The 20,240-nt window shown below is 34.4% G+C and overlaps 1 protein-coding gene across 1 annotated transcript in view; it reads right to left on the bottom strand.

The window, feature by feature from the left end:
• Dsb (debris buster) overlaps positions 1-20,240 on the bottom strand; it is a 36,764-nt gene that overhangs the window by 2,995 nt on the left and 13,529 nt on the right. Inside the window, exons 3-9 of the mRNA XM_071771772.1 lie at positions 3,162-3,253; positions 1,584-1,744; positions 1,182-1,320; positions 904-1,107; positions 625-769; positions 238-495; positions 37-155 (exon numbers count right to left, since the gene is read on the bottom strand). Of these exons, the coding sequence (XP_071627873.1) occupies positions 37-155; positions 238-495; positions 625-769; positions 904-1,107; positions 1,182-1,320; positions 1,584-1,744; positions 3,162-3,253 (1,118 nt within the window). The remainder of the gene's footprint in view (positions 1-36; positions 156-237; positions 496-624; positions 770-903; positions 1,108-1,181; positions 1,321-1,583; positions 1,745-3,161; positions 3,254-20,240) is intronic.

Genomic DNA, 20,240 nt, shown 5'->3' with positions numbered 1-20,240 from the left:
TAGGATTTGTAGGATTTTTTTCTATGCTTTACTTACTGGCTGGATTTTGAAATATGATCTGTGCAGTTTTTCGACCGGCTTGAGTCCATCAATAGCATCTAACAATTTAGGATCCGTTTTGTAAAAATGTGGAAACGAGAGATACACTGGTGCACCTGAAATAAAAAGCATGGATGTTAATAAAATTCGAAGAATGTTCAAGAATTCTATTAATTTTGTAAAACCTGGAACACTTACTGTATTGACACGGACTAATATCCTGCAAGCCTTGCGGAGGGCAATTGGCAATGCCGTCCGAGCAGAAGCATTCATCTTCGGTAGGCGCTGTTTCGTTCGGTCGACCGAAAAGTACATCCGGCGGAGTGTACAAATCCGCTTTGATGCCCGCCTTCTCTACCGGGCCGCGATATTGTAACGGCAATGTCCTACAGAGATCCTTGTCCCAGACGTGAATGATGTCCGCACCAGTCCGGTCCCGCGGCGGAAAAAAAGATCCTGCAAAAAGAACATTCCAAACTCGACAGTTCAATTATATTTTACTGCGATAAAAATTTAAAGCGATTGAATATTTCATTAAAATTTTTTAGCACGTCGTTCTGTCTTATAAAATAAAGAACGGCTTACCTTCCGAAGCCGTAATGGAATTGCACGGTGCGTTTGGCCAGTACGGCAAATGATCGAGCCCGTTCAATCGATTTATCAAACCGAACTCTTTCATATCCGTGTGTCCAGTAAATATCGTAGATATCTCGCTCAAGGTACCGTTTCTCTACAATCAGGGTTTCGGTTATAAATTGCTAGACAAGTATGTTGACGCATACCAAATATTTCACAACGACCCAATTATTTGCATAAAAAGAATATAGAAAGCAAATATGTGAATGATTACTGCGTAACACTTACTCCGAGAAAAAGGCCCATTCTGCTCATGGGCCGTCTTGTTTTGGGAAGAAATTTGTGACCAAGGCTAACTAATGGGTCGTCGTACCCGAAGACTAATTCCTGCGCAGTTACAGGAACGAAGGGTTTCATGTGCATTCCGCTCAAGAAAATCGACAATCCCATTGTGATGAAACGAGGGAGACTCTTGCTTTGCGTCGAAAGTGTCTACAAAGAAAAGAAGTGTTTACGTATACCTTTAAATTCTTGATAAGTGCTCTTAATTATAATTGTAAACTCACCAGCAAAGGTATATTCGGCACCATCAATTTGATATCTCCATCTAAAGACATTTCAGGCACAAAATTTAAAATTTTCTTATGCTGATAACTAACCGTTCCGTTATTATGGAACACGATGTTAACTTTTTCCATATCCTCTCTGCAAAAAGTATTCAGTTTTCTCATTGATTAGTGTTGTCTAACAAAGCTGCGCCTATAAATACACAATCCGGATTGTGCAGACAGTTTGCAGACTTACATGAGAATGTTAATGGAAGATGTTAAAAAAATTGAGAACCAAAGTGAAGTTAAAAATTAAACTGAAACTAAAGGTGCGTAACCATTCAAAGAAAAAATATATTTGAATGCGATTTTTAGGGACCCTTTGATTGTCTCAGCACTAAATATTGTAAATAGACTTACCGATATACGAACGGGCCAACTTCCTGGAGTTTCGGCTTCTCGTTATACTGCAGGAAACCCTCCGTGTTGGTTACGTTAAATATATAGACTTTGGTCAATCGAATTACGCCTGGCTTCTGCCAATATTGAAAGGAGAGCGAGCCGTTCCATAGACGTAGTTGCTGGAAAAGCAGCAGGTGAATTGCCGATATTATTACCAGCATATATACACGGCTTCTCTCACATTAAAACTGCAATTTGTACACGTGCACGTTTGCGTTACCTTTAGAGTAATTTGTCGTGATATTTTTATGCAAAATAGTCGTTAGTCGACTCGAAGAGAAATGTGATCAGAGTTTTTATAATATTGAGAAAATTGGATTATTAGCGAGCAACGTTATTTCGCACCGATCATTCCGTGAAGCACCTGGTATTCTTACATGGATAAGTTTTTGCATTCATATAATTTCCGGAGAAATTAAAAATAGAAGAATAAATACAAATTTAATAAGAGCTCCACTGTTTTCTTAAGATGTGGGAAGTCACTTTCATTCTTTTTATAAATACAGATTGCTGTTTTTCTCAATCAACAAGGAAATGTACGGAAAGGGAAAGTTTAAGAACGGAAATAAATTTCCATTTATGTTGCAAAACTTGTAGCAATTAAACAACAAAACACGGATTAATCCAATCGCTTTTCCGGAGATTGATCTAATCTCGCGGATAGTTGAAACGTTAGAACTTGTGAAATAACGTTAGAAGAAATCGTGTAGAGAGTCTGCGTATTAATTTTTGCTAACAGTTCGAACAATAAGTCATACATTTGACTCCAATAATTCGTTAATTGTGATAATTTATAATAATACTAATAATATAATAAGTTAGTTTTAATATATTAAAAGAGAGTTATTTATCACAATCTCTGAATTAAAGTTGTGCAAATAGCACTATTCAAACAAAAATTGTAAGAATATATTTGATTCATAATTGCTGTACTGACAGTCATTTGCATATGCAGGCATAAATTATCTGCAGACGACATATATGGATGCGTAATATGGCTTTGGACAATGAAAGACATTCGCGAAGGTATTTACTGCGAATGCTAATGCACTTCGCACATGCATGCTGTAAAAAATATTAAGTATTCATTGCGCGAGACTTACTTTGTCTAAATATACTAGTTTTATCTCAATATAATCTCACATCATTAAATTTAAAAGTAAAAACAGAAAGCAAACTAGAATACAAAAACAGTTTTACGATTAAACACGATTAAATTAATAGATAATCGCCAGCAAAATTGCAAATTTCAAAAATTCAATATAAGTTAATCTGTATCTCTTTTAGCTCTTCTCTTTCTTATTCTTTTCAAAGATGATAAATATATGCTCGTTGCACTTTGTAAAATATCCTGACAATACAAATAAAAGATTTTATTACATGCTCATGTAATATACATGATTTTTTAAATCTTCTTAATACCGATAAATAAGTAAGTACACAGTTTTTTAAAACGTCGAGCGATGACTGTATTACATATTTATAAGCTATCGAATCATTTTACGATTGTATGTACTCAAAGTTTCATATACTTACTTTCAAGATGAGGTAATCGACCCACGGTATGCTACTGAGCACTATACCGATCACAAGTGCAAGAAGACCTAGGCAGATCGCTGCTATCCTGCCTGCAAAAAAAAGTGATAGTAGCGTTAACGGTGCAGGTGTCAAAACGCACCGATGTTAAATGTACGCATATGCTCAATGCATGTTTGCGCAAACGATTTTTTTTTAATGGATGTCGACACTATAGGTACCCAGTATTTCTCATAGAACAAGCATTGACCTACATTGAAAATTAGTGCCGAGTATCAAGTATTGCCGACATTGTGTGTGAATAAAATCTATACATATGTTCATTGATATAATTTGTTTTTCAGAGAAACTTATATGTCATTTTGAATTTCGAAGAATTATTAAAATAAGAAACGATGTGTAACTCTTATTTGGCATACTATTACTAATTATTCTTTTGTGCTGTAAATAAAATCTATACATATGGTCTTTCATTGATAATGCTTTTCAGAGAAATTTATATATATTATTTTGAATTTTCGAAGAATTATTAAAATAAGAAACGACGTGTAACTCTTATTTAGTATATTACTTATTCTTTTGTGCTGTAAATGAAATCCATACATATGTTCTTTCATTGATAATGCTTTTCAGAGATACTTATATATATCATTTTGAATTTCGAAGAATTATTAAAATAAGAAACGATGTGTAATTCTTATTTGGTATGTTATTACTTATTCTTTTGTGCTGTAAATATGACAATTTTTCATTAACAAAAATTGCCATTCAACTATTAAAAACTTGCTTATTTGAGATGATTGTATAAGATAAACCAAAATTACTTTTTGCCAAGTTTTTAACAATCCAATTTCGTCCATATATGCATGAGGAAATTATATTAACAAAAACCAAACGAAGCACGTAGATAACTTGGAGAATATATTATGAAACACGTTTCTCGTGGCAACAGTTTAAGATTAGTATCAAAAGATCTTAACATCAAGGTTTGGTTAATCTATATTATCTTTGACACTACTGCATAAAGATAGATTTATGTATATATAATTAGATGTCAAATATATCTATATATTAATCGGAAAGTTGATGGTATCTTTATTATAATTAGTTTTCAATTATATTTATATTGTATTATAATTTATAATGTATATATATAAAAATACTATATATATAAATCTATATATAAGAATGTATAATGTCCAGAGACCTTTGTTATTCTTATGCTAGGACGCTTCGCAGAAATTTCTATAATAATAATTAGATGATTATTAATATAGTCTTTTTAATGTTGAAATGATATCGTGAAGTGCGTATTGTTAGTAGATGACGTCAACATTTCTTGCGACAAATTATGTCTTCTTAATGTATAATAAAAACCTTTATCTTATTGTTCTCAAGTCAGCGCGTGCAGCGTTTCGACACTTGCTGCATCGATAATTAATATTATTATTAACTTTAGATTCATTAGAGCAGACAAACAAGATGTCAAATATATTGAAATGTTAAAAGAATTGGTAATTGCTGACACGTGGAATAGCTGGATATTAAATATAAATAAGATGCTATATAAATAGGTTATTCCGAAACTCAATCGGACAACCTTTCTGCCGGAGAGCGTATACATATATAAGAACATATTAGTATGTATGTAAAACTAGTATGTAAAACTAGTTAATTGACATTGACCGACTTACATTTGCATATTTTATTCATTAGCAAACAGACCATTAATATCGATATGATATTTTCAAATTTTCAAATTGATTCCTTTGTCGGAAACCAAATGTATTGTATCAGCTATGCGTTAACTCGAGCGGTTCATTATATAATTCTTACGAGGTTCAGCATCATTGGGAATTCTTCATTGCGTATAAATCGGTCAGCATGCTTTCACTCCCGAATTAAATGTAGGACGCTAATGATGCAATTTTGAAATTGCCATCTAAAGCATCGGACGCAACACATACTGCACATTAAAGTGCAATATCGTGGAAAATATTCTAATGTTAAACGTAAATATCATGCATTTACGGCTGAAAAAAAAATGATAGAAATACTTATACATTGTTCGGTTCTTTCCCAATCGACCGGTGCTGGTAAATAATTTTATATTACATTTCTTTCTCTTTCATTCTGTCTCTTTCTCTTTTTCTCTCTTGTTACAAATAAAAAGTACAAAAAAAAAAGAATTTTAACAATCTTGCCTCTTACTCTCAACTTTGTTAATGAATACGAGCCTTCAAGAATTTTGTTGGTCAAGAATTTGATGCCGGTGGCATTCAATGACGATCCTCAATGACCTTGAATTACTCAATATTCGAACAGAAGACCTGTTTACACGTGTCGATTGCGAATTATTTATTCTGAAGAATTATATTAGAGGAAACATTGTAATAAATAGACAGGCTAAATCAAAACCGCTTTTTAATGCTTCTTTTAATCTTCATTTAACGGTTTATTATACTTTTAAAACATTTTATGTTGTCAATCGTCCCGTTATAATGTTAAATCGTCCTTATTCCTTCTTTGAACATCAGTTTGTCTTCATCTTCAGTTTATTCGGAATCTCTTATTTGACGCAAATATTTCCTTTGCTCTCACTTGCACACAGCTTTCGATCCATTTATTCATGGACGCGTGTGTTATAACTCTGTTGATTCAATGCTCCGGCCCCCATCAATTTGCAGATCTATTTTCTCTTAATTTACGATCAAGTACTAAAAGTGCAATTAAATAAACAGCAACCTATCTCTCCATTTCCATCCCTGTTATTTCCTACAGCGGAAAACATACACTGTTCAAATACCCGTAATATCCGCATTCTCTCTTTCACGATTTCTCACCAATTAGTTCAACATGGTATTGATGAATATTGCTCGACAACGATCATAATTTCTCCACGATTACAGTTTCTACTTCGCATAGCTTTTGCAACCGTTTCTCTCTGCAAGCAATGAACGGAGTTACGGAGGCCCATAACTTAACACAAATTAAGATTTATTTACGCTTTTGCAACCTTTGTTAAGAAAGCAAAAAGCCCATAACGCGTAATAACAACAAATATTTAATTTACGTCATACAGATAATCGTATCAAACGTGAACGTTCTTTAAATCATTTAACTTTTAGCTACCTTGAAACAATTTTGTAAAATCATACGGCTCAATTATCAATTCAACCATTAGTATCGATTATAGGAGCGGATTGTACGCGCGTGTATTATTGTGAGATATCATCTTTGGATCGCGTATTGTAAATAAATCTTAGCACGAAGGCAATGAGCACCGCGATTGGAAGGGTCAACATCGCAAACGCAACGTTTGTTCGGCAATTTATAGTTCGCATACCAAGGAGAGAGTGCAAAATAACTCGCGCTGCTCACACAAAGCTACGGTACGTGGTATTTGTTAACCATGAGTGGTATAAATTACCTCGGAATGTTACGCAACACCTGCGATCTCTCCTTTCTCAGATGCCGGCTACTGACCAGACGTGCTGGCCTGAAGTTCGATTTCTTAATCTGACCTCGAGAAGATGCGTGCTTTAAAAGCGCGCGGATTGATCTCGCTTCGATCGAGAGATACCCACGTTTTCGATATTCTGTAAACGACCGATTCTGGTATTCCACTTGCCAACTAATATCATATTCGATCATTTCAATTCTACTTATTGGCATGTTTATATAAAAATAGTTATCAAAATTATTAAGAACCAAGAAAAACTATGACCATTATTAATAATATTTTTATACACAAATTCGAAGTAATTTTCTGTTTTAATAAAAAATGAATAATTTTTTCCCCGAAAGACTAACGATTGCTTTAAAAAATTTGCTATTGAGTTGCCAAAAGTTATTTTAATTTTATTGTATACAGTATAAAAAAAAATAGATTATCAGTCATCGTCTGTGATCGTGAAGCTGATGCGGACAATATTTGAATAACTTGTTACGTGAAATTAATTTGCAGTTTCTTAAGAACCATAAAATCATGCAGTGCGAACATTATACTTGACCACCTTTAATTATGGTAGTACGATGAAAGCCATTGAATATCACTTATCACGCTCTAACTACCGGTAATTGTACGAGCAATGCTTAACAGCTTATTGTTTCCCTCTTTACTGAGTAAGGAGCCGTTTAGTTATACGCTTGTTACATAACTCGCGGTTAACTTACATCGTAATCCTCATGGACTCTTGGCTCTACCGCAAGCTATTACTTTGTATGGCAGTTCCGTGCGCCGGAAATAAATATTGTTGATAAACGCGGCTTTTTACTATACGTTTTTATACGGTAAATTTTTAGAGGAATTGTAAAGAAAACTTGGGAATCTTTTAAGGATTGAGAACCTGATGATTTAAAAATCAGAAAATAAATCTGCGTAACATCTGAAAATCAGATTTTTCGAAATACGAATATCTGATAGTCTACAGAAATCTGAGAAAGTTGAGAGTCGTTCAACTTTGTTACGCCTTTATATCTCCTTATTTTCTCGATAGAGTAAATATATTTCTTCAATAATCCGAAGCGTCCGGCACAAACAATAAAAAGATTTTCCCTCGTTGAATTTCATTCCACAGTTTTGTTTTGTCAGCGATATATATCATAAGAGTACAAAATAAACTAATATTCCGATTCCTTGTAACAAATTTAAAAATCTTCGAGAAGTAGATACAGCTAGAATGTATCATTTGCGCGAATCATCTGTTCACCGCTGTGGTACCGACCATTCATCTCGCGGGCATAACCATCTTAATGAAAATTACATGATCGCTTCCTTTGGTACGGAAACTGAAGATAACCCGTGGTTATCTAAAACTCGAGATCTCTCGAGCAATTCCCCTACATCGTGTTCTGCGAATTATCTGCCGAGATGAAGGATAAAAGCGCGCACGATGTAAGAAAAAAATGATTTGTTAAAACTCCACATCGATTAAAACTAACTTTTCAACTGTTATTTAATTGGTATCTTTTAACTATATTATTTCCTATTGACCCGCTGTACATACATTCGAAAAATTCGCGTAACTTAAAGCAGTCACGTTCCCACGTGACATTTACGAGATAGGGATAAAGAACAGATATCCGAAACGCGCCTGGAAGGTACATAATGGATAGCGTGTGTCTAACGATGCACCAGACATCGGTGTATTTTAATCAGCTGCAGATCGACGTCCGCGTTCTTATGCGTTACGAGCAAGCAGCCGGCACGTGTTACGTCGCGGATGCGGTAACGTCGCCATCGTGATTTCGGAGCCGCAGCATCCGCGCGGTGCAGCAGCGCGTACACACATATGCGTGAGTACGTGCGTACGCACGCCGCGCCGTGAAGTTTCTCTGAATGTTGCCGGCGTCCACCGTCCACCAGCCTTGCGAGTCTTCCCCCCCCCTTCCTCTCCCCCCGGTAAGAGCGCAAGAAAATTCACCTCCCGACGAAATGCAATCGCGATTTTGCAATGACTCGCGCGCGAGTGCGAGCACCGTACAGATGCAGCTGCATTGCTTGCGCGAGAAACTGTCCGTCGCCGCTAGAAAGTTCGCAGTTTGCGGAAAAAGCGGATACCGCGCCGCCCGATGCGCGAAAGCTTACTACAATGTGCGAGATATCTCTAATAAGTATCTCCTTAACCCACTGCATGTGGTGATTCCACGTTGAAATTTCTATTGACTGTCCATGCGTGGCGCAAAGGTATTATGAAAATGCTCGTGCATCATTACGGATCTTATTTGAAATACTTTTTTTTTCCTACATGTTACTTGAAATTTCTGATTTACAGGCAAGGATTACCGAATAAGGATTCCTTGGCGGCATACAGCAGATTGCATATACCTACTATTAGATACTATTAGAGCATAACGTGTGATTCTCGTAAACATAAAACCAGTAGCCGCAACGTAGCCTACTTATCTATCATTTATACCTACACCATGGCCTTTCTTTAAGTAGTATTGTATATAATACAGATTCTCTCTTAAAATGGATAACGTTAATTATTGCAACAGAATTTGAATCGAATAATCGTCGCGTAAGGATTCTATCAAGAGATACTTATAAGCATATAAAGCAATTTACATACGTTACTTTCCAATTGCGCGTTGCTAAATGCCGGGAATACTTAAACTGAAACGGAACATTACGTTACATTTTGTTCAGATTTCAGTCGATAAATTGTCGTCAACATTAAAATTCATTCGGCGAAATGAGATTAAATTATAGAAATTATATAACTAATAAATAATAGTAATTATAGTAAGCAGCAATAATAGTTGTTCAAAACAAGACTAATATAAGTTGCATAAATAAAAATAAAATTTTGCTCCGAAAATCACAATCAATGTCTCGAAAATAACACTTAATTCGTATAATTGTCTACTTGCACTTTCCTTCCTAGCAATATTCGCTTTGCTTTATTTGCTTATTAAAGTTTATTTTCATTAGATATGAAACGATACGGATTTACACGTCCAATAAGACCGCGCAAGGCTTTCCGGCATATTTTTGCAATTATACCGTAATAAAAAAAAAAGAAATGGAGTCATTGCATGCTACATGCATTTCACATGCACACTTGACATCGAACTCTCCCCGTAATTCTTAAGTGCGCTCGGAAATAATTCCTTTTGCTTGCCTATCATGCATGACGCGATAGAATATCATATCATTCGTGTCCCAACATTTTGCGTATAAAAGAGAGAGAGTATAGAATTGTAAAAACAGCACTACGAAGGATTGTTTTCTTCGACGCACCTTTTATGATTCACATGTTATTGATGAAAATGCGGTTTGGCTCCTTTTCTTCTTAGCTAATTTCTTAAAATAAAGGTATCTCTTAAAATAAATTTTTATTTGCAAGAAAAATGTTTATACTATTTTTTTTGTATTTTTAATATACTATAAGCTACATAAAATTTTAGTGCTAATTGAGAATTAGCTGTAATATTAAATATATATATATATATATATATATATATATATTTAATATTAGATTCTAATAAATATTAGAAATGTGTGAAAAAAGAAATATCTCACAATAATTTGACAGTACATGCAATATTTTTAATTCATGAAAAATATATATATTTTACTGGAATATATTAATAAATAACTCCTTTATAAATAATATATTGTTTTCCCTATTCTCATGATTTTTTTCTAAGTCTGAACAGGTAATTTAAAATATGTAATACATCTTGAACTATCACAACACACACAAAAGGATCTCCGCAGTCGATATGCAAAAAATCTGAAAAATGTTCGCTATGCATTATTGTATACATCCATAGACACTTGACATGTATAAATGGAATTTATGACATATATAAATGAAAGTTGCATATAAATTTATACTTCATTAATTTAATCAAGCAGTAATTGTTTCGATCGATAAAACTCTCATAATCTAGTACGTATTAACATGGCAGGAGTTTATCAATAGTTAATTACGGTGCTATTGAGTGGAAATATTGTTTTCGACCGAATCTTTTTTGACCGATTACAGTCTGATGACTTTGGATTCTTCGCTGGTTTATGAGTTTAGCCAGCTCAAAGAATGAATAAAAATTAATGGATGTTATTCTCAGTGTATATAAGATAGACTAAAATATGAGGATACACCCACCCAAAGATCACATAATCCACAAATTTATGGATTCACTGATACCGGATACATGTTCAGTTAATTAAATGAATGCTTCGATTGTGAAAGGCGGATCCGTCAGATTTTATAATGAACACGCCACTTAGTATGATAGCGTTTGAAATGTATTAATTAATAAAGTTTGAAATGTAAATAAACTCGATTTTGTGTCCTATCGTACATATATAACGTAAAAAATCTATTTATTTATTGGCAAGTAAAGAAATTTGGACAAACAGAATGGAAATTGACAATTAAATATTTATGATATAACTAGCTTGATACTCATGCTTCGCTATGATATGTAACTACTTTAAATAAAAAATCAAGTCGATATCTCATCAAAGATGTTGAGAAATGTTAAGAGATATTAAAGAATTCGTGAAACATATTTTACCTCTTTTCACCCCCTTGGGGTCGAACTTCTAAAAATCCCTTCTTATCGTTAGTGAGTGCTTACGTCATGGAAGAAATGTACTTCCCGAATTTCATGTTTTTAAGTTTAGGGGTTTGGACTGAGCATTGATGAGTCAGTCAGTCAGTCAGTCACGACATTTGTTTTTATACAATATAGATTTATCAATATTGCATGTATAATAATACACATGATCTAAAACCAAAACGCTCTTCCGAATCTTTCAATCATAGATGGTGTATATCAAGATGAATTGATACATATGATTTAAAAAATCCAGATTACAAATCATCTGACATCAAAAAATAAGATATAAATTATTCAATATTCAGAACCTTGACATGGCAATTACGCAGTGTATAAGATCATCTAGGATATATCAAACATACTCACGTAGGAATGGCTACAGAAAAATAAAGCCGCAATAAAAAATAAAGCAGTATAATACCAGAGATATAAAAGCAATTTTTCACATTATCACGGTTTTAACTGCTTGACCTTTACGATTCTCTTTAGAAGTCAATATTTTAACCGTAAGATGACCGATTCGTCCCAATATGAAGAGAAGAAAAGGGGGAAACAGACACAAATATTTCGTTTCGCTCAATTGGGTGATAAAACAGAGTCGCGTATTCTGCGCGAAACGCAATCTCATTCGTACAATCGTACCTTTCACATTTTTCTCTAATGATACCCCAATCCGGATTATCTCGACCTTCGGCTTTGATCCCGTTCAAGAATATCACGGAATGATCGTGTGTACTTCTTTTTTTAAATCTCCCCAATCATTAGAATGGCCAATATATCGGACATTATGCTCTTTACGACATCCGGTCCAGCTGTATCTGTTATGTGCCGACTACGCGGTCACGCAAGTGATATATCTAGATGCATTTGCAAGGTCTTTTTAAGGTCCGTGTAGGGGATGCACAATTTTCAAATTTATTTAAGTGAACAAATAGATAAGACGCTTAGCAAAAAATGTATTTCGTTCTGAATTAATTTGCTCTCGGTATTGAGAAGATGGAATATATAAAATACATGTGTACATTATGACGTTTTTGTTAAAATGTTTTTATGATATTCTCGCGTTCAGTTAAACGATTATACACATTGTCGACGATGATTGCCGGAAGAGAGTCCTTCCAGCGATATCATTTTCTACGTGCGTCGTTGTCTCGAGAAGACACTTAATCGTCAACAATAACAAAAGAAATAAAATAAAAAAAAACAACTTGACAAGCATCATGAGACAGCAATCAGAGTTTTAATTACTTGATTACTTGCGTCTTATCACAAACTATCGCTCTCTTCTCAGAAACGCTCCTGTTTTTATCCGTTGTTATTCGCCAGTGACTTTATGCTAACGAACTTTTTGCCGATATGAGGAAGCAACCGTGGCAGTAGTTCTAGGATCAAGTATGCGATTTGTGGTTTTTGTCGCGTGCAGGCCAAGGAAACTAATCCCATTTAAATTGATTTACTATAAATTATAATCGCCTTCCTCATTAACATTCGTCGCATGACGTCTCGATTCGCTGTAATCGTAGTATTACAGTCACACATGCCTCAGGATATTTTTTCTCTTCATTCTTTTTTTTTTACAAATATTAGAATAATTAGTCAATTAATTTTAGATGCTCAGCAAGAATTACAAAGGCAAAAGTTTTTCATTTCTGTAACGCTCCTGGAAATTTCATGTTTCGAATTACACACTATGTAAAAATAATTACAAGCTTGTAGTATGTGCATGTCGGCACAATATCGTGTTTATTCAATGTTTACGTAAAATGCACAAAACTTTTTTAAATTTCTTACGGAATGAGAGAAAAAAAAGGTTTATAGAATCTAAATAAGCAGCAAATCCAAATAAATGAGTTTTCTTTAAAATATAACGCAAATAAAATTAGATTAAATATATAGTTATTGAAATATTATTTACTGCACACATAAAAACTTTGAGGACATATGGAGCTCAGAAGAAATCCAACAGCGGCTTATTACGCAAGAGGTATAACTGGAACTTTTGTAAGGCAAAGTCAATAGAAGACATTTTGTGTATACACAAATTATAATTTTATTAATCTAAATAAAAAATTTTCAAAGAAATTAAATATTTGTATATTTGTTTATTCCATTTCTTTTATCTCTGCAGTAAAATATTAAAAGAATTATTTTTTGCGAATAAATATTAATATTATGTAAAGACCAGAAATTACTACCTTTTTACGTAACAATTATTTGGTTTTTAACTCTCTAAGATAATAAATTTCTTTATCTCGTAATTATATTATCATTCGTAATTACATCATTCTTTGTAATACATCATTCAAACAGCCATATATCTTAATTTCAAGATTTTAGACTTCAAGTTTTTTAGAGAATCTTAGATTTGACATCTCTATAAATCTCTATAGCCAGATTTAAAGGTCTAAATTCTGTATTGCTCAAATATGAGAATATCGATTGCGGGGATTTCCGTTACGTGCCGGCGTCGTCCTTACGATGTCACTGTTGTTAATGATTGCGCACCAAAAAAGTATGACGTAATGGCCGCTTATTTTCAGAGTAGCTCTTCACTTTATTATCTCATGATTCTGATTGCCTCACGATTACGTTGTACATAACACGTCATAAGGATGACGCGAGGACAGTCATGGTGTCGATTTGAGAAGTATGCGTTTACGTGTCGAGAGAGTGGGCCAGTATCTACTGGTAATGGACCACGAGCAGGGTCGGTTTCATTATATTTATATCCTTGGACTTTAAACCTAATCATCAATCATTATATGTACATATTGTAGGTAATATTATTTTAGAGTGTATCCGAATTTCTCTCCAGTCTTTTATGTAAGGTATGCCTTACATGAGTGCTCAATCATATTATTAGTGTAGAATCGAGCAATTTTCTTACAACATAAAAATCTCAGAAAGGACGAGATTATAAGGTATGTTTTAAGAATAAATATTGCGTCGATCGTGTCTGTGTTATATTATTCTATTATATGCAATTTCTTTTTTCTTTTCTTACACATTGACGTTCTCATTCTTCAGTTTCCTACACACATTCCGGCAATCTGATAGTCTTAACTGGTTTCTGCTGTTTCAACGAAAACAAGGTGTCATGCACGAACAAAAAGCAAACGTGTTGGTCTACCACTCACGGGCCCGATCAAGATTAAAATCGAACAATTTATAATCATTTTATTCCGTCTGGCGAGGAAATCGCCTTTTTCGATCGGCAGAGTCTGAAGCCGGCCCTGGCCGTGGGTGAAAGTGATCTCAAAATCGTCGAAGTGACCAGAGCCGGACCAGCCCCTTCGCGTCGTGTCCGGCAATGTGTGTTCGCACCGGTTATGCCTCCATGAATAATATTTGCCCCATCGTTTTGCAATGGCCGCGTACGAGACACACGATGATACGGTGTATGTACGTACACCGGGCGACTGCGGTTTTGTAACCCTGACTGCATTCCGAGGAAAGGAATTGTCTCAATCAAATTGAACGTAAAGCCACACAAATTGCAAACCTTTTCGCAATGGAAATACACACGTAACTGAAAATATACACGCGTTCCTTTCTCACCGCGTGAACGCACAATCTCGTAAATCTGCTATTAATTCAGTAGTAGAAACCATGAGCCGGAAGATCCAAAGCTTTTAAGGTCAAAGTAATCTACAATCTATAGGTGCTAAAAAGTAAACTACGAAGATGCTAAGTAAGTATGATATCCTCGTTGGCGTAATGTGTTAATCCGTTATTTTGACTGCCATATATGAACTCGGCGGGACACGGGATATTGTTCTGCAGAATTTTTGAATACAAAAACGACAGCTTGTGCAATCGCACGATATTGCGCAAAACGATTGGCTCTGTTTGCAGTTTCCGGCTGGTTTCTTATAGCATGTGGATTTCTTAATCCTAAACAACATTTTTCACAAGATATAAGTCATTCAACGTCACGGTCAACTATCACCCATCCAGCGCCATATAAACGCCTACTTCGTTTGCGTAAAAACCTTGCCGATCAAATCGTCCTTGCCTTGTTTGACTACAATTGACACCAATTTCTTCATGTTCGGCAAAAATTGAAATGTTACTATTTTCTGTAAATATTTGTTATTTTTAAATAATAATCGATTTAATAACATTTTAATTTGTACGTAATGTTTAATAAATATTTTATATAACTTAAGATATGTCGAACTTCTTTCAAGTTGCATGATTATTCACTATATTTAGCATCAACAGACGACAATGACTTGCTATCTTCTAACAAGATTGCATCGAGAGATTGTCTCGCTATGGCAATGATTCGAGAAGTTTTCGACGCACTCTTCCTTTTAGATCGTTCAACCTTGAAATGAAAAACCAACGCTAAACAAACATGCATCACGGAGCTCACTTCGATCGTCGGGGTGTTGTCGACGTTGTCGTCACAACTTCGTCAAACTTCGTCAAGCAAAAGTGACGGAACGCGCCTATTTGCTCGCGCGGGAATTTCCCTCATATCGTTATGCGAAATCACAGTAAGGACGTGAGATTATTTCCTAGTCGTTCATGATAAACAGATCTTGCGAATTAGCATGAAATTGAGTATTAATAGAAAAAAAATTCCCAGTTATCTCAGATTCTATAGAGTTTGAATTATATGTTTATAACTTAATTTATTTAGCCTCGAAAGATTTGTATCTCGGTGTATATAATCTCGCAATTAGTTATATTCTTTAAATCGTACATACGTCGATTGTTAATTTCATTTTTTTAAACATTATATTTGAAAATTTATTAATACAATCCGAGCCGAAACTCATTTGCATTATACAAGGTACAAGAATCGATGAGTCGGACTTGGCTTAGGACACTAGTAGACAAATAAAAAAACCAACCGATCTTGACCGTGTGAGTAAAGGCACGTCTCTTATTCTGCGACCTTCGATCTTTCGTCGTTGGATTCAGTCCGAGCCTTCGTGACTTTTCGAGTGAGTACAATGCCCTGACAAAATTGCCGACCTTGAGACTGCCGTATAATCAACGGAGCAGAAATATCGTATTTCATATGGAAAGCCTATCAATATGAGAAAGCATAATTATGTGAAAGGAATTAGAAAGCTAAAATGGGATTTTTGTTCAGTAACAAAATTTTATAATTATTGGACCGCGTTTCGCTAAGGAAGAGAAGACTGTACAGGAATGTACAAAAAAATTGGCACGTATTGAAAGACATTCTCTTAATGTTTTTAGGTCAACGTTGATGCGCGCTCACTACATTAATGACTGCAAAGCTACAAAATTAATCTAACTCTGTAGTTCTATGGCAGTGGTAGATGGCTGGATGTTTTGCTGAATGTAGTTAAATGACTCGGTTACCTCATTTCATAGGAAACGTCTATAGTAGTGATCGTACGATATCATCGTGGTCATACGGGAAGGAAATACTGGTAAAGCATGCTCCTTTAAGTGGTTCACTTGTAGAAAACAGTGTAGAAAGCATCCGATATCACAATCTCAGAGACTTGCTACTCGCTTTCTTGTGTTAAATTTAAAAAAGCTTATTCAGTACAATGCAATACAGCATAATACAATACTATTATATATTGCATGTTTTAATTAAATTTGAATATCTATTAAACCTATTAAATTTTAAAGTTTCAACAAACAAATATTTAGAGGAACATAAATTTCAAGTATTTTCATAAAACGCAAAATAGAGAGAGAGAGAATATAAAATGACTGCAAAATAAATATGTTAATTTACAATTGCCTTCTGTTTCAAATCTTATAATAACGCATTTCCGACGCATAAGGAATAAACCAGTTACTATATAATTAAAAGTTTATATCCTTGATCTTATTTCTATCTGAATGGCCGTCACACAAATAATTCTATTATTAACATAGAATAGATTGTTGTTCACACATTCTGTATTATTCTCATTTTATATAATCTTACATATGCAATGGCTTAATTCGACTTGCGACCTTCTTGCTTATACCAACTTTCGTTACGAAGATTGATGTAATTTAGCTGATGTAAGTGTGTTAATAACTTCCGCCATACGAGAAAATAGCGTGATTTTCTATAATAATAGAGCCATGACCCATCATAATCTAAGTTTGAACTTGATATTCACATTATTTTTTCACTTTCTCATACCAAGTATAGATATACTGGGGCAAATCGCTAATGCACACAAACGTTTTTCTGAAATAATCAGAAAATAATCTTAATGTTTTTTTCTTTTTTTAAGGAATGAACTCGCCGTCGATTATTTCTTATCTACGAGGTACTATTTCATACCGCGATTAATTGCTAGCGTTGAGTGACTAGTTCACCGATTTACTCGTCTAGAATTTACTTCACGAAATCAATTTTCCCTCGCTCATAATGCATTCTTTTTTAATCAGCTTTAATGATTAAAAACAAAATATCTCGGAGATCTTGTGCGCGGAATGCTGTTTATCATACGAAACGGCACCGGTTATTCCGACTTTCGTCGAAGCGGAAGCAGATAGAATGAATTGAACGGAATATGATGTCAAGTGCTACATATTCGTGTGACCTATAAAAAGAAATGAAGAGACGGATGACACCACGCGGTTTCTTCACGCGACGCAACGCGGGCAAGCACGCGATGCGGTAATGGGATATGCGCTGCCTTGCCTGCAATCACCAATCTGTATATCATAGCTCCATTTAATGACATGGCCCCGGCGCGCATTGCAGGACGAGAGTATTAGAAAGTTGATAGCCGCAACGGCCACGCGGATCTATGAATGTGGCATAGTAATGTCAATGCGCCCCGTTACGGTGCATGACGATAATAGATAAATGATTTGCGAAGTGCTCACGACGGTGCATTGAACGATTTATCATAGTTCTTCAATCAGAAACTTATTCACCTTTCGTCTTCGTATAGTACAGTACGCTCGAAAGGCCCGTGCAATCCCGGCACTTTACCCCGCGCGGCGTTTCGGCGATGAGTATTATATTTATGCCTCTTTGATCACACGGTATAATGAGCAAATGGATAGCTGTACAAAGATTTCGCAGCCGATATTGCCCATTTGATCTATTAAAAAACCATTAATGGCACGCAACCGGTTATTCTTCTCTTTCTATTTCTTTTTTTACTTATTTTTTCCTCGATTAATCTAACTATCGCTTGAGCGAAATGATTGCATAATTTACAATATCCGAATAGAGACCTGGGTAGGTTAATTCAGACTGGCTTTATTCAGGTTTAGTAGATATCACGCGACCTCATTATTAACTCCGACCAAATAAGATTTTAAACGAGAATAAATAATCTATCCTGGTGGCAGAGAAAATCGCCTATTTAAAAAAAAAATCAAAATAAGATTTTGGAAATAGTAATAAATTTTGAGTTACGTAAGAGCGTGCATATCTCGTGATGCAAAGCGCGAGTGAAAATTATGCTACACATGTTCGTTCATGCTACGCACAGCGAAAATAAGACGAGCAAGAAACTCGTCTCTCTTGCGGAACCTAACGGGATCGCGGAATGAAGGATGTACCAGACACAGGATGAGAACGTTCGGAAGAGGCGTTATAAAAGGAACAGCATGGAAAGAGCATAGAACGCAATTTTCTTCCTCTCCTTTCACTTCAAGATTTTTAAAAAATGTTTTAACAACTTTAAAATTATATTTACAAAGTTCAAAATACATTCAAAATATGTCCAAAGATAAGCAATTAAAATTGTACACAAAAATGTACAGAGATCTTGATTGTAAGAAAGCCTTTTCTACTTGTTAGCTTTAGAAATTTCAACGCCGGATAGAATATTGCTGGAGAGTTTAATGCTGGATAACGCTGCGTTTTATGCTTATCCTTTATTTTTCTCCCATATTTTAAATAAAATTGAAAGAGGACTTTTAGTAACAGATATTCCTGCATGTTAATAATGTAATATGTATATGTGTGCTTTATATGTGCTATTATATATATATATATATATATATATATATATATATATATATATATATATATGTGTGTGTGTGTGTGTGTATAAATTATTATTATATAGTGTTATATACACTTTCTTAAGAAATTTCCTAAATTACAATATACATAGAAAATTCCGTTTCTATGATTTCTTAAAATAACAAGTTTTTACAAAAGCATGTTAAGATAAACTAATGGGCGACAGTAAAGCTAATCGAAGTGATGCGTATATAACTGTGCTGTGCAACCTGTCCTCTATCACTCGTTCCTCGTTCCACTGACCCACTGCACTTCGGCCTCTGTTATGTTGTACATGGTATTTAACTTAGTGCACAAGTATATACAGGATATTTCACTGCTATCAGCTTTCTTATAGAATTATTTGACGATAATGTACATTGATTTTTTTCGTAAAAGAAAGAATTAATAAGAATTTTACCAAAGATTTTATATGACAAAAGATTGTCAATATCTTGGTCATTACAACTTTCGTCATCAGTTAAAGGCAATTTTTAATAGATCTTAATTGATTTGTTATTAATTATACTGTATTATTAATCTTTTGACTCACATAAATTCAGTATGGATATTATCGTTACAGAACTCATGTTTGTTAAAGGGCAAATATTGATGTTGATTTGTTGCCTTAAAATACCCGTGTACCCATTACCCAGGGCATCATTTTCTGGTGTTTAAAGCATTAAAATATTTAAAGTTATTTTTAAAAGTTTAACATTTATATTCATAAGATACACGCAGGATGTATGCGGAATAACGAACATGTATTCTGATGTCCAACGTTTAGTCGATCTAATAACGGTGTTTTATTAATTTATAATCGTGTAATTACTATTCTTGACGAAATACTGAAATTTAATTAGCAATACTATGGACACGCCTTGACAAACTACGAAGTTAAAATTGTAAATTGCAATGATTAGAATCATGCTTCTAGGAGTTCAATCTTGCTGTTATTTGATATTATTTGGCATTAAGATTTCTGAAAAAATGTGAAAGGTATTCATTATCTATAGTAATAGAGATATATATCATCACAC

The sequence above is a fragment of the Temnothorax longispinosus genome, chromosome 2 (assembly GCF_030848805.1).
Source record: "Temnothorax longispinosus isolate EJ_2023e chromosome 2, Tlon_JGU_v1, whole genome shotgun sequence".
NCBI classification, from domain to species: Eukaryota; Metazoa; Arthropoda; class Insecta; order Hymenoptera; family Formicidae; genus Temnothorax; species Temnothorax longispinosus.
The sequence above is the reverse complement of the archived record's forward strand: the minus strand, read 5'-3'. Positions and strand labels throughout refer to the sequence as shown.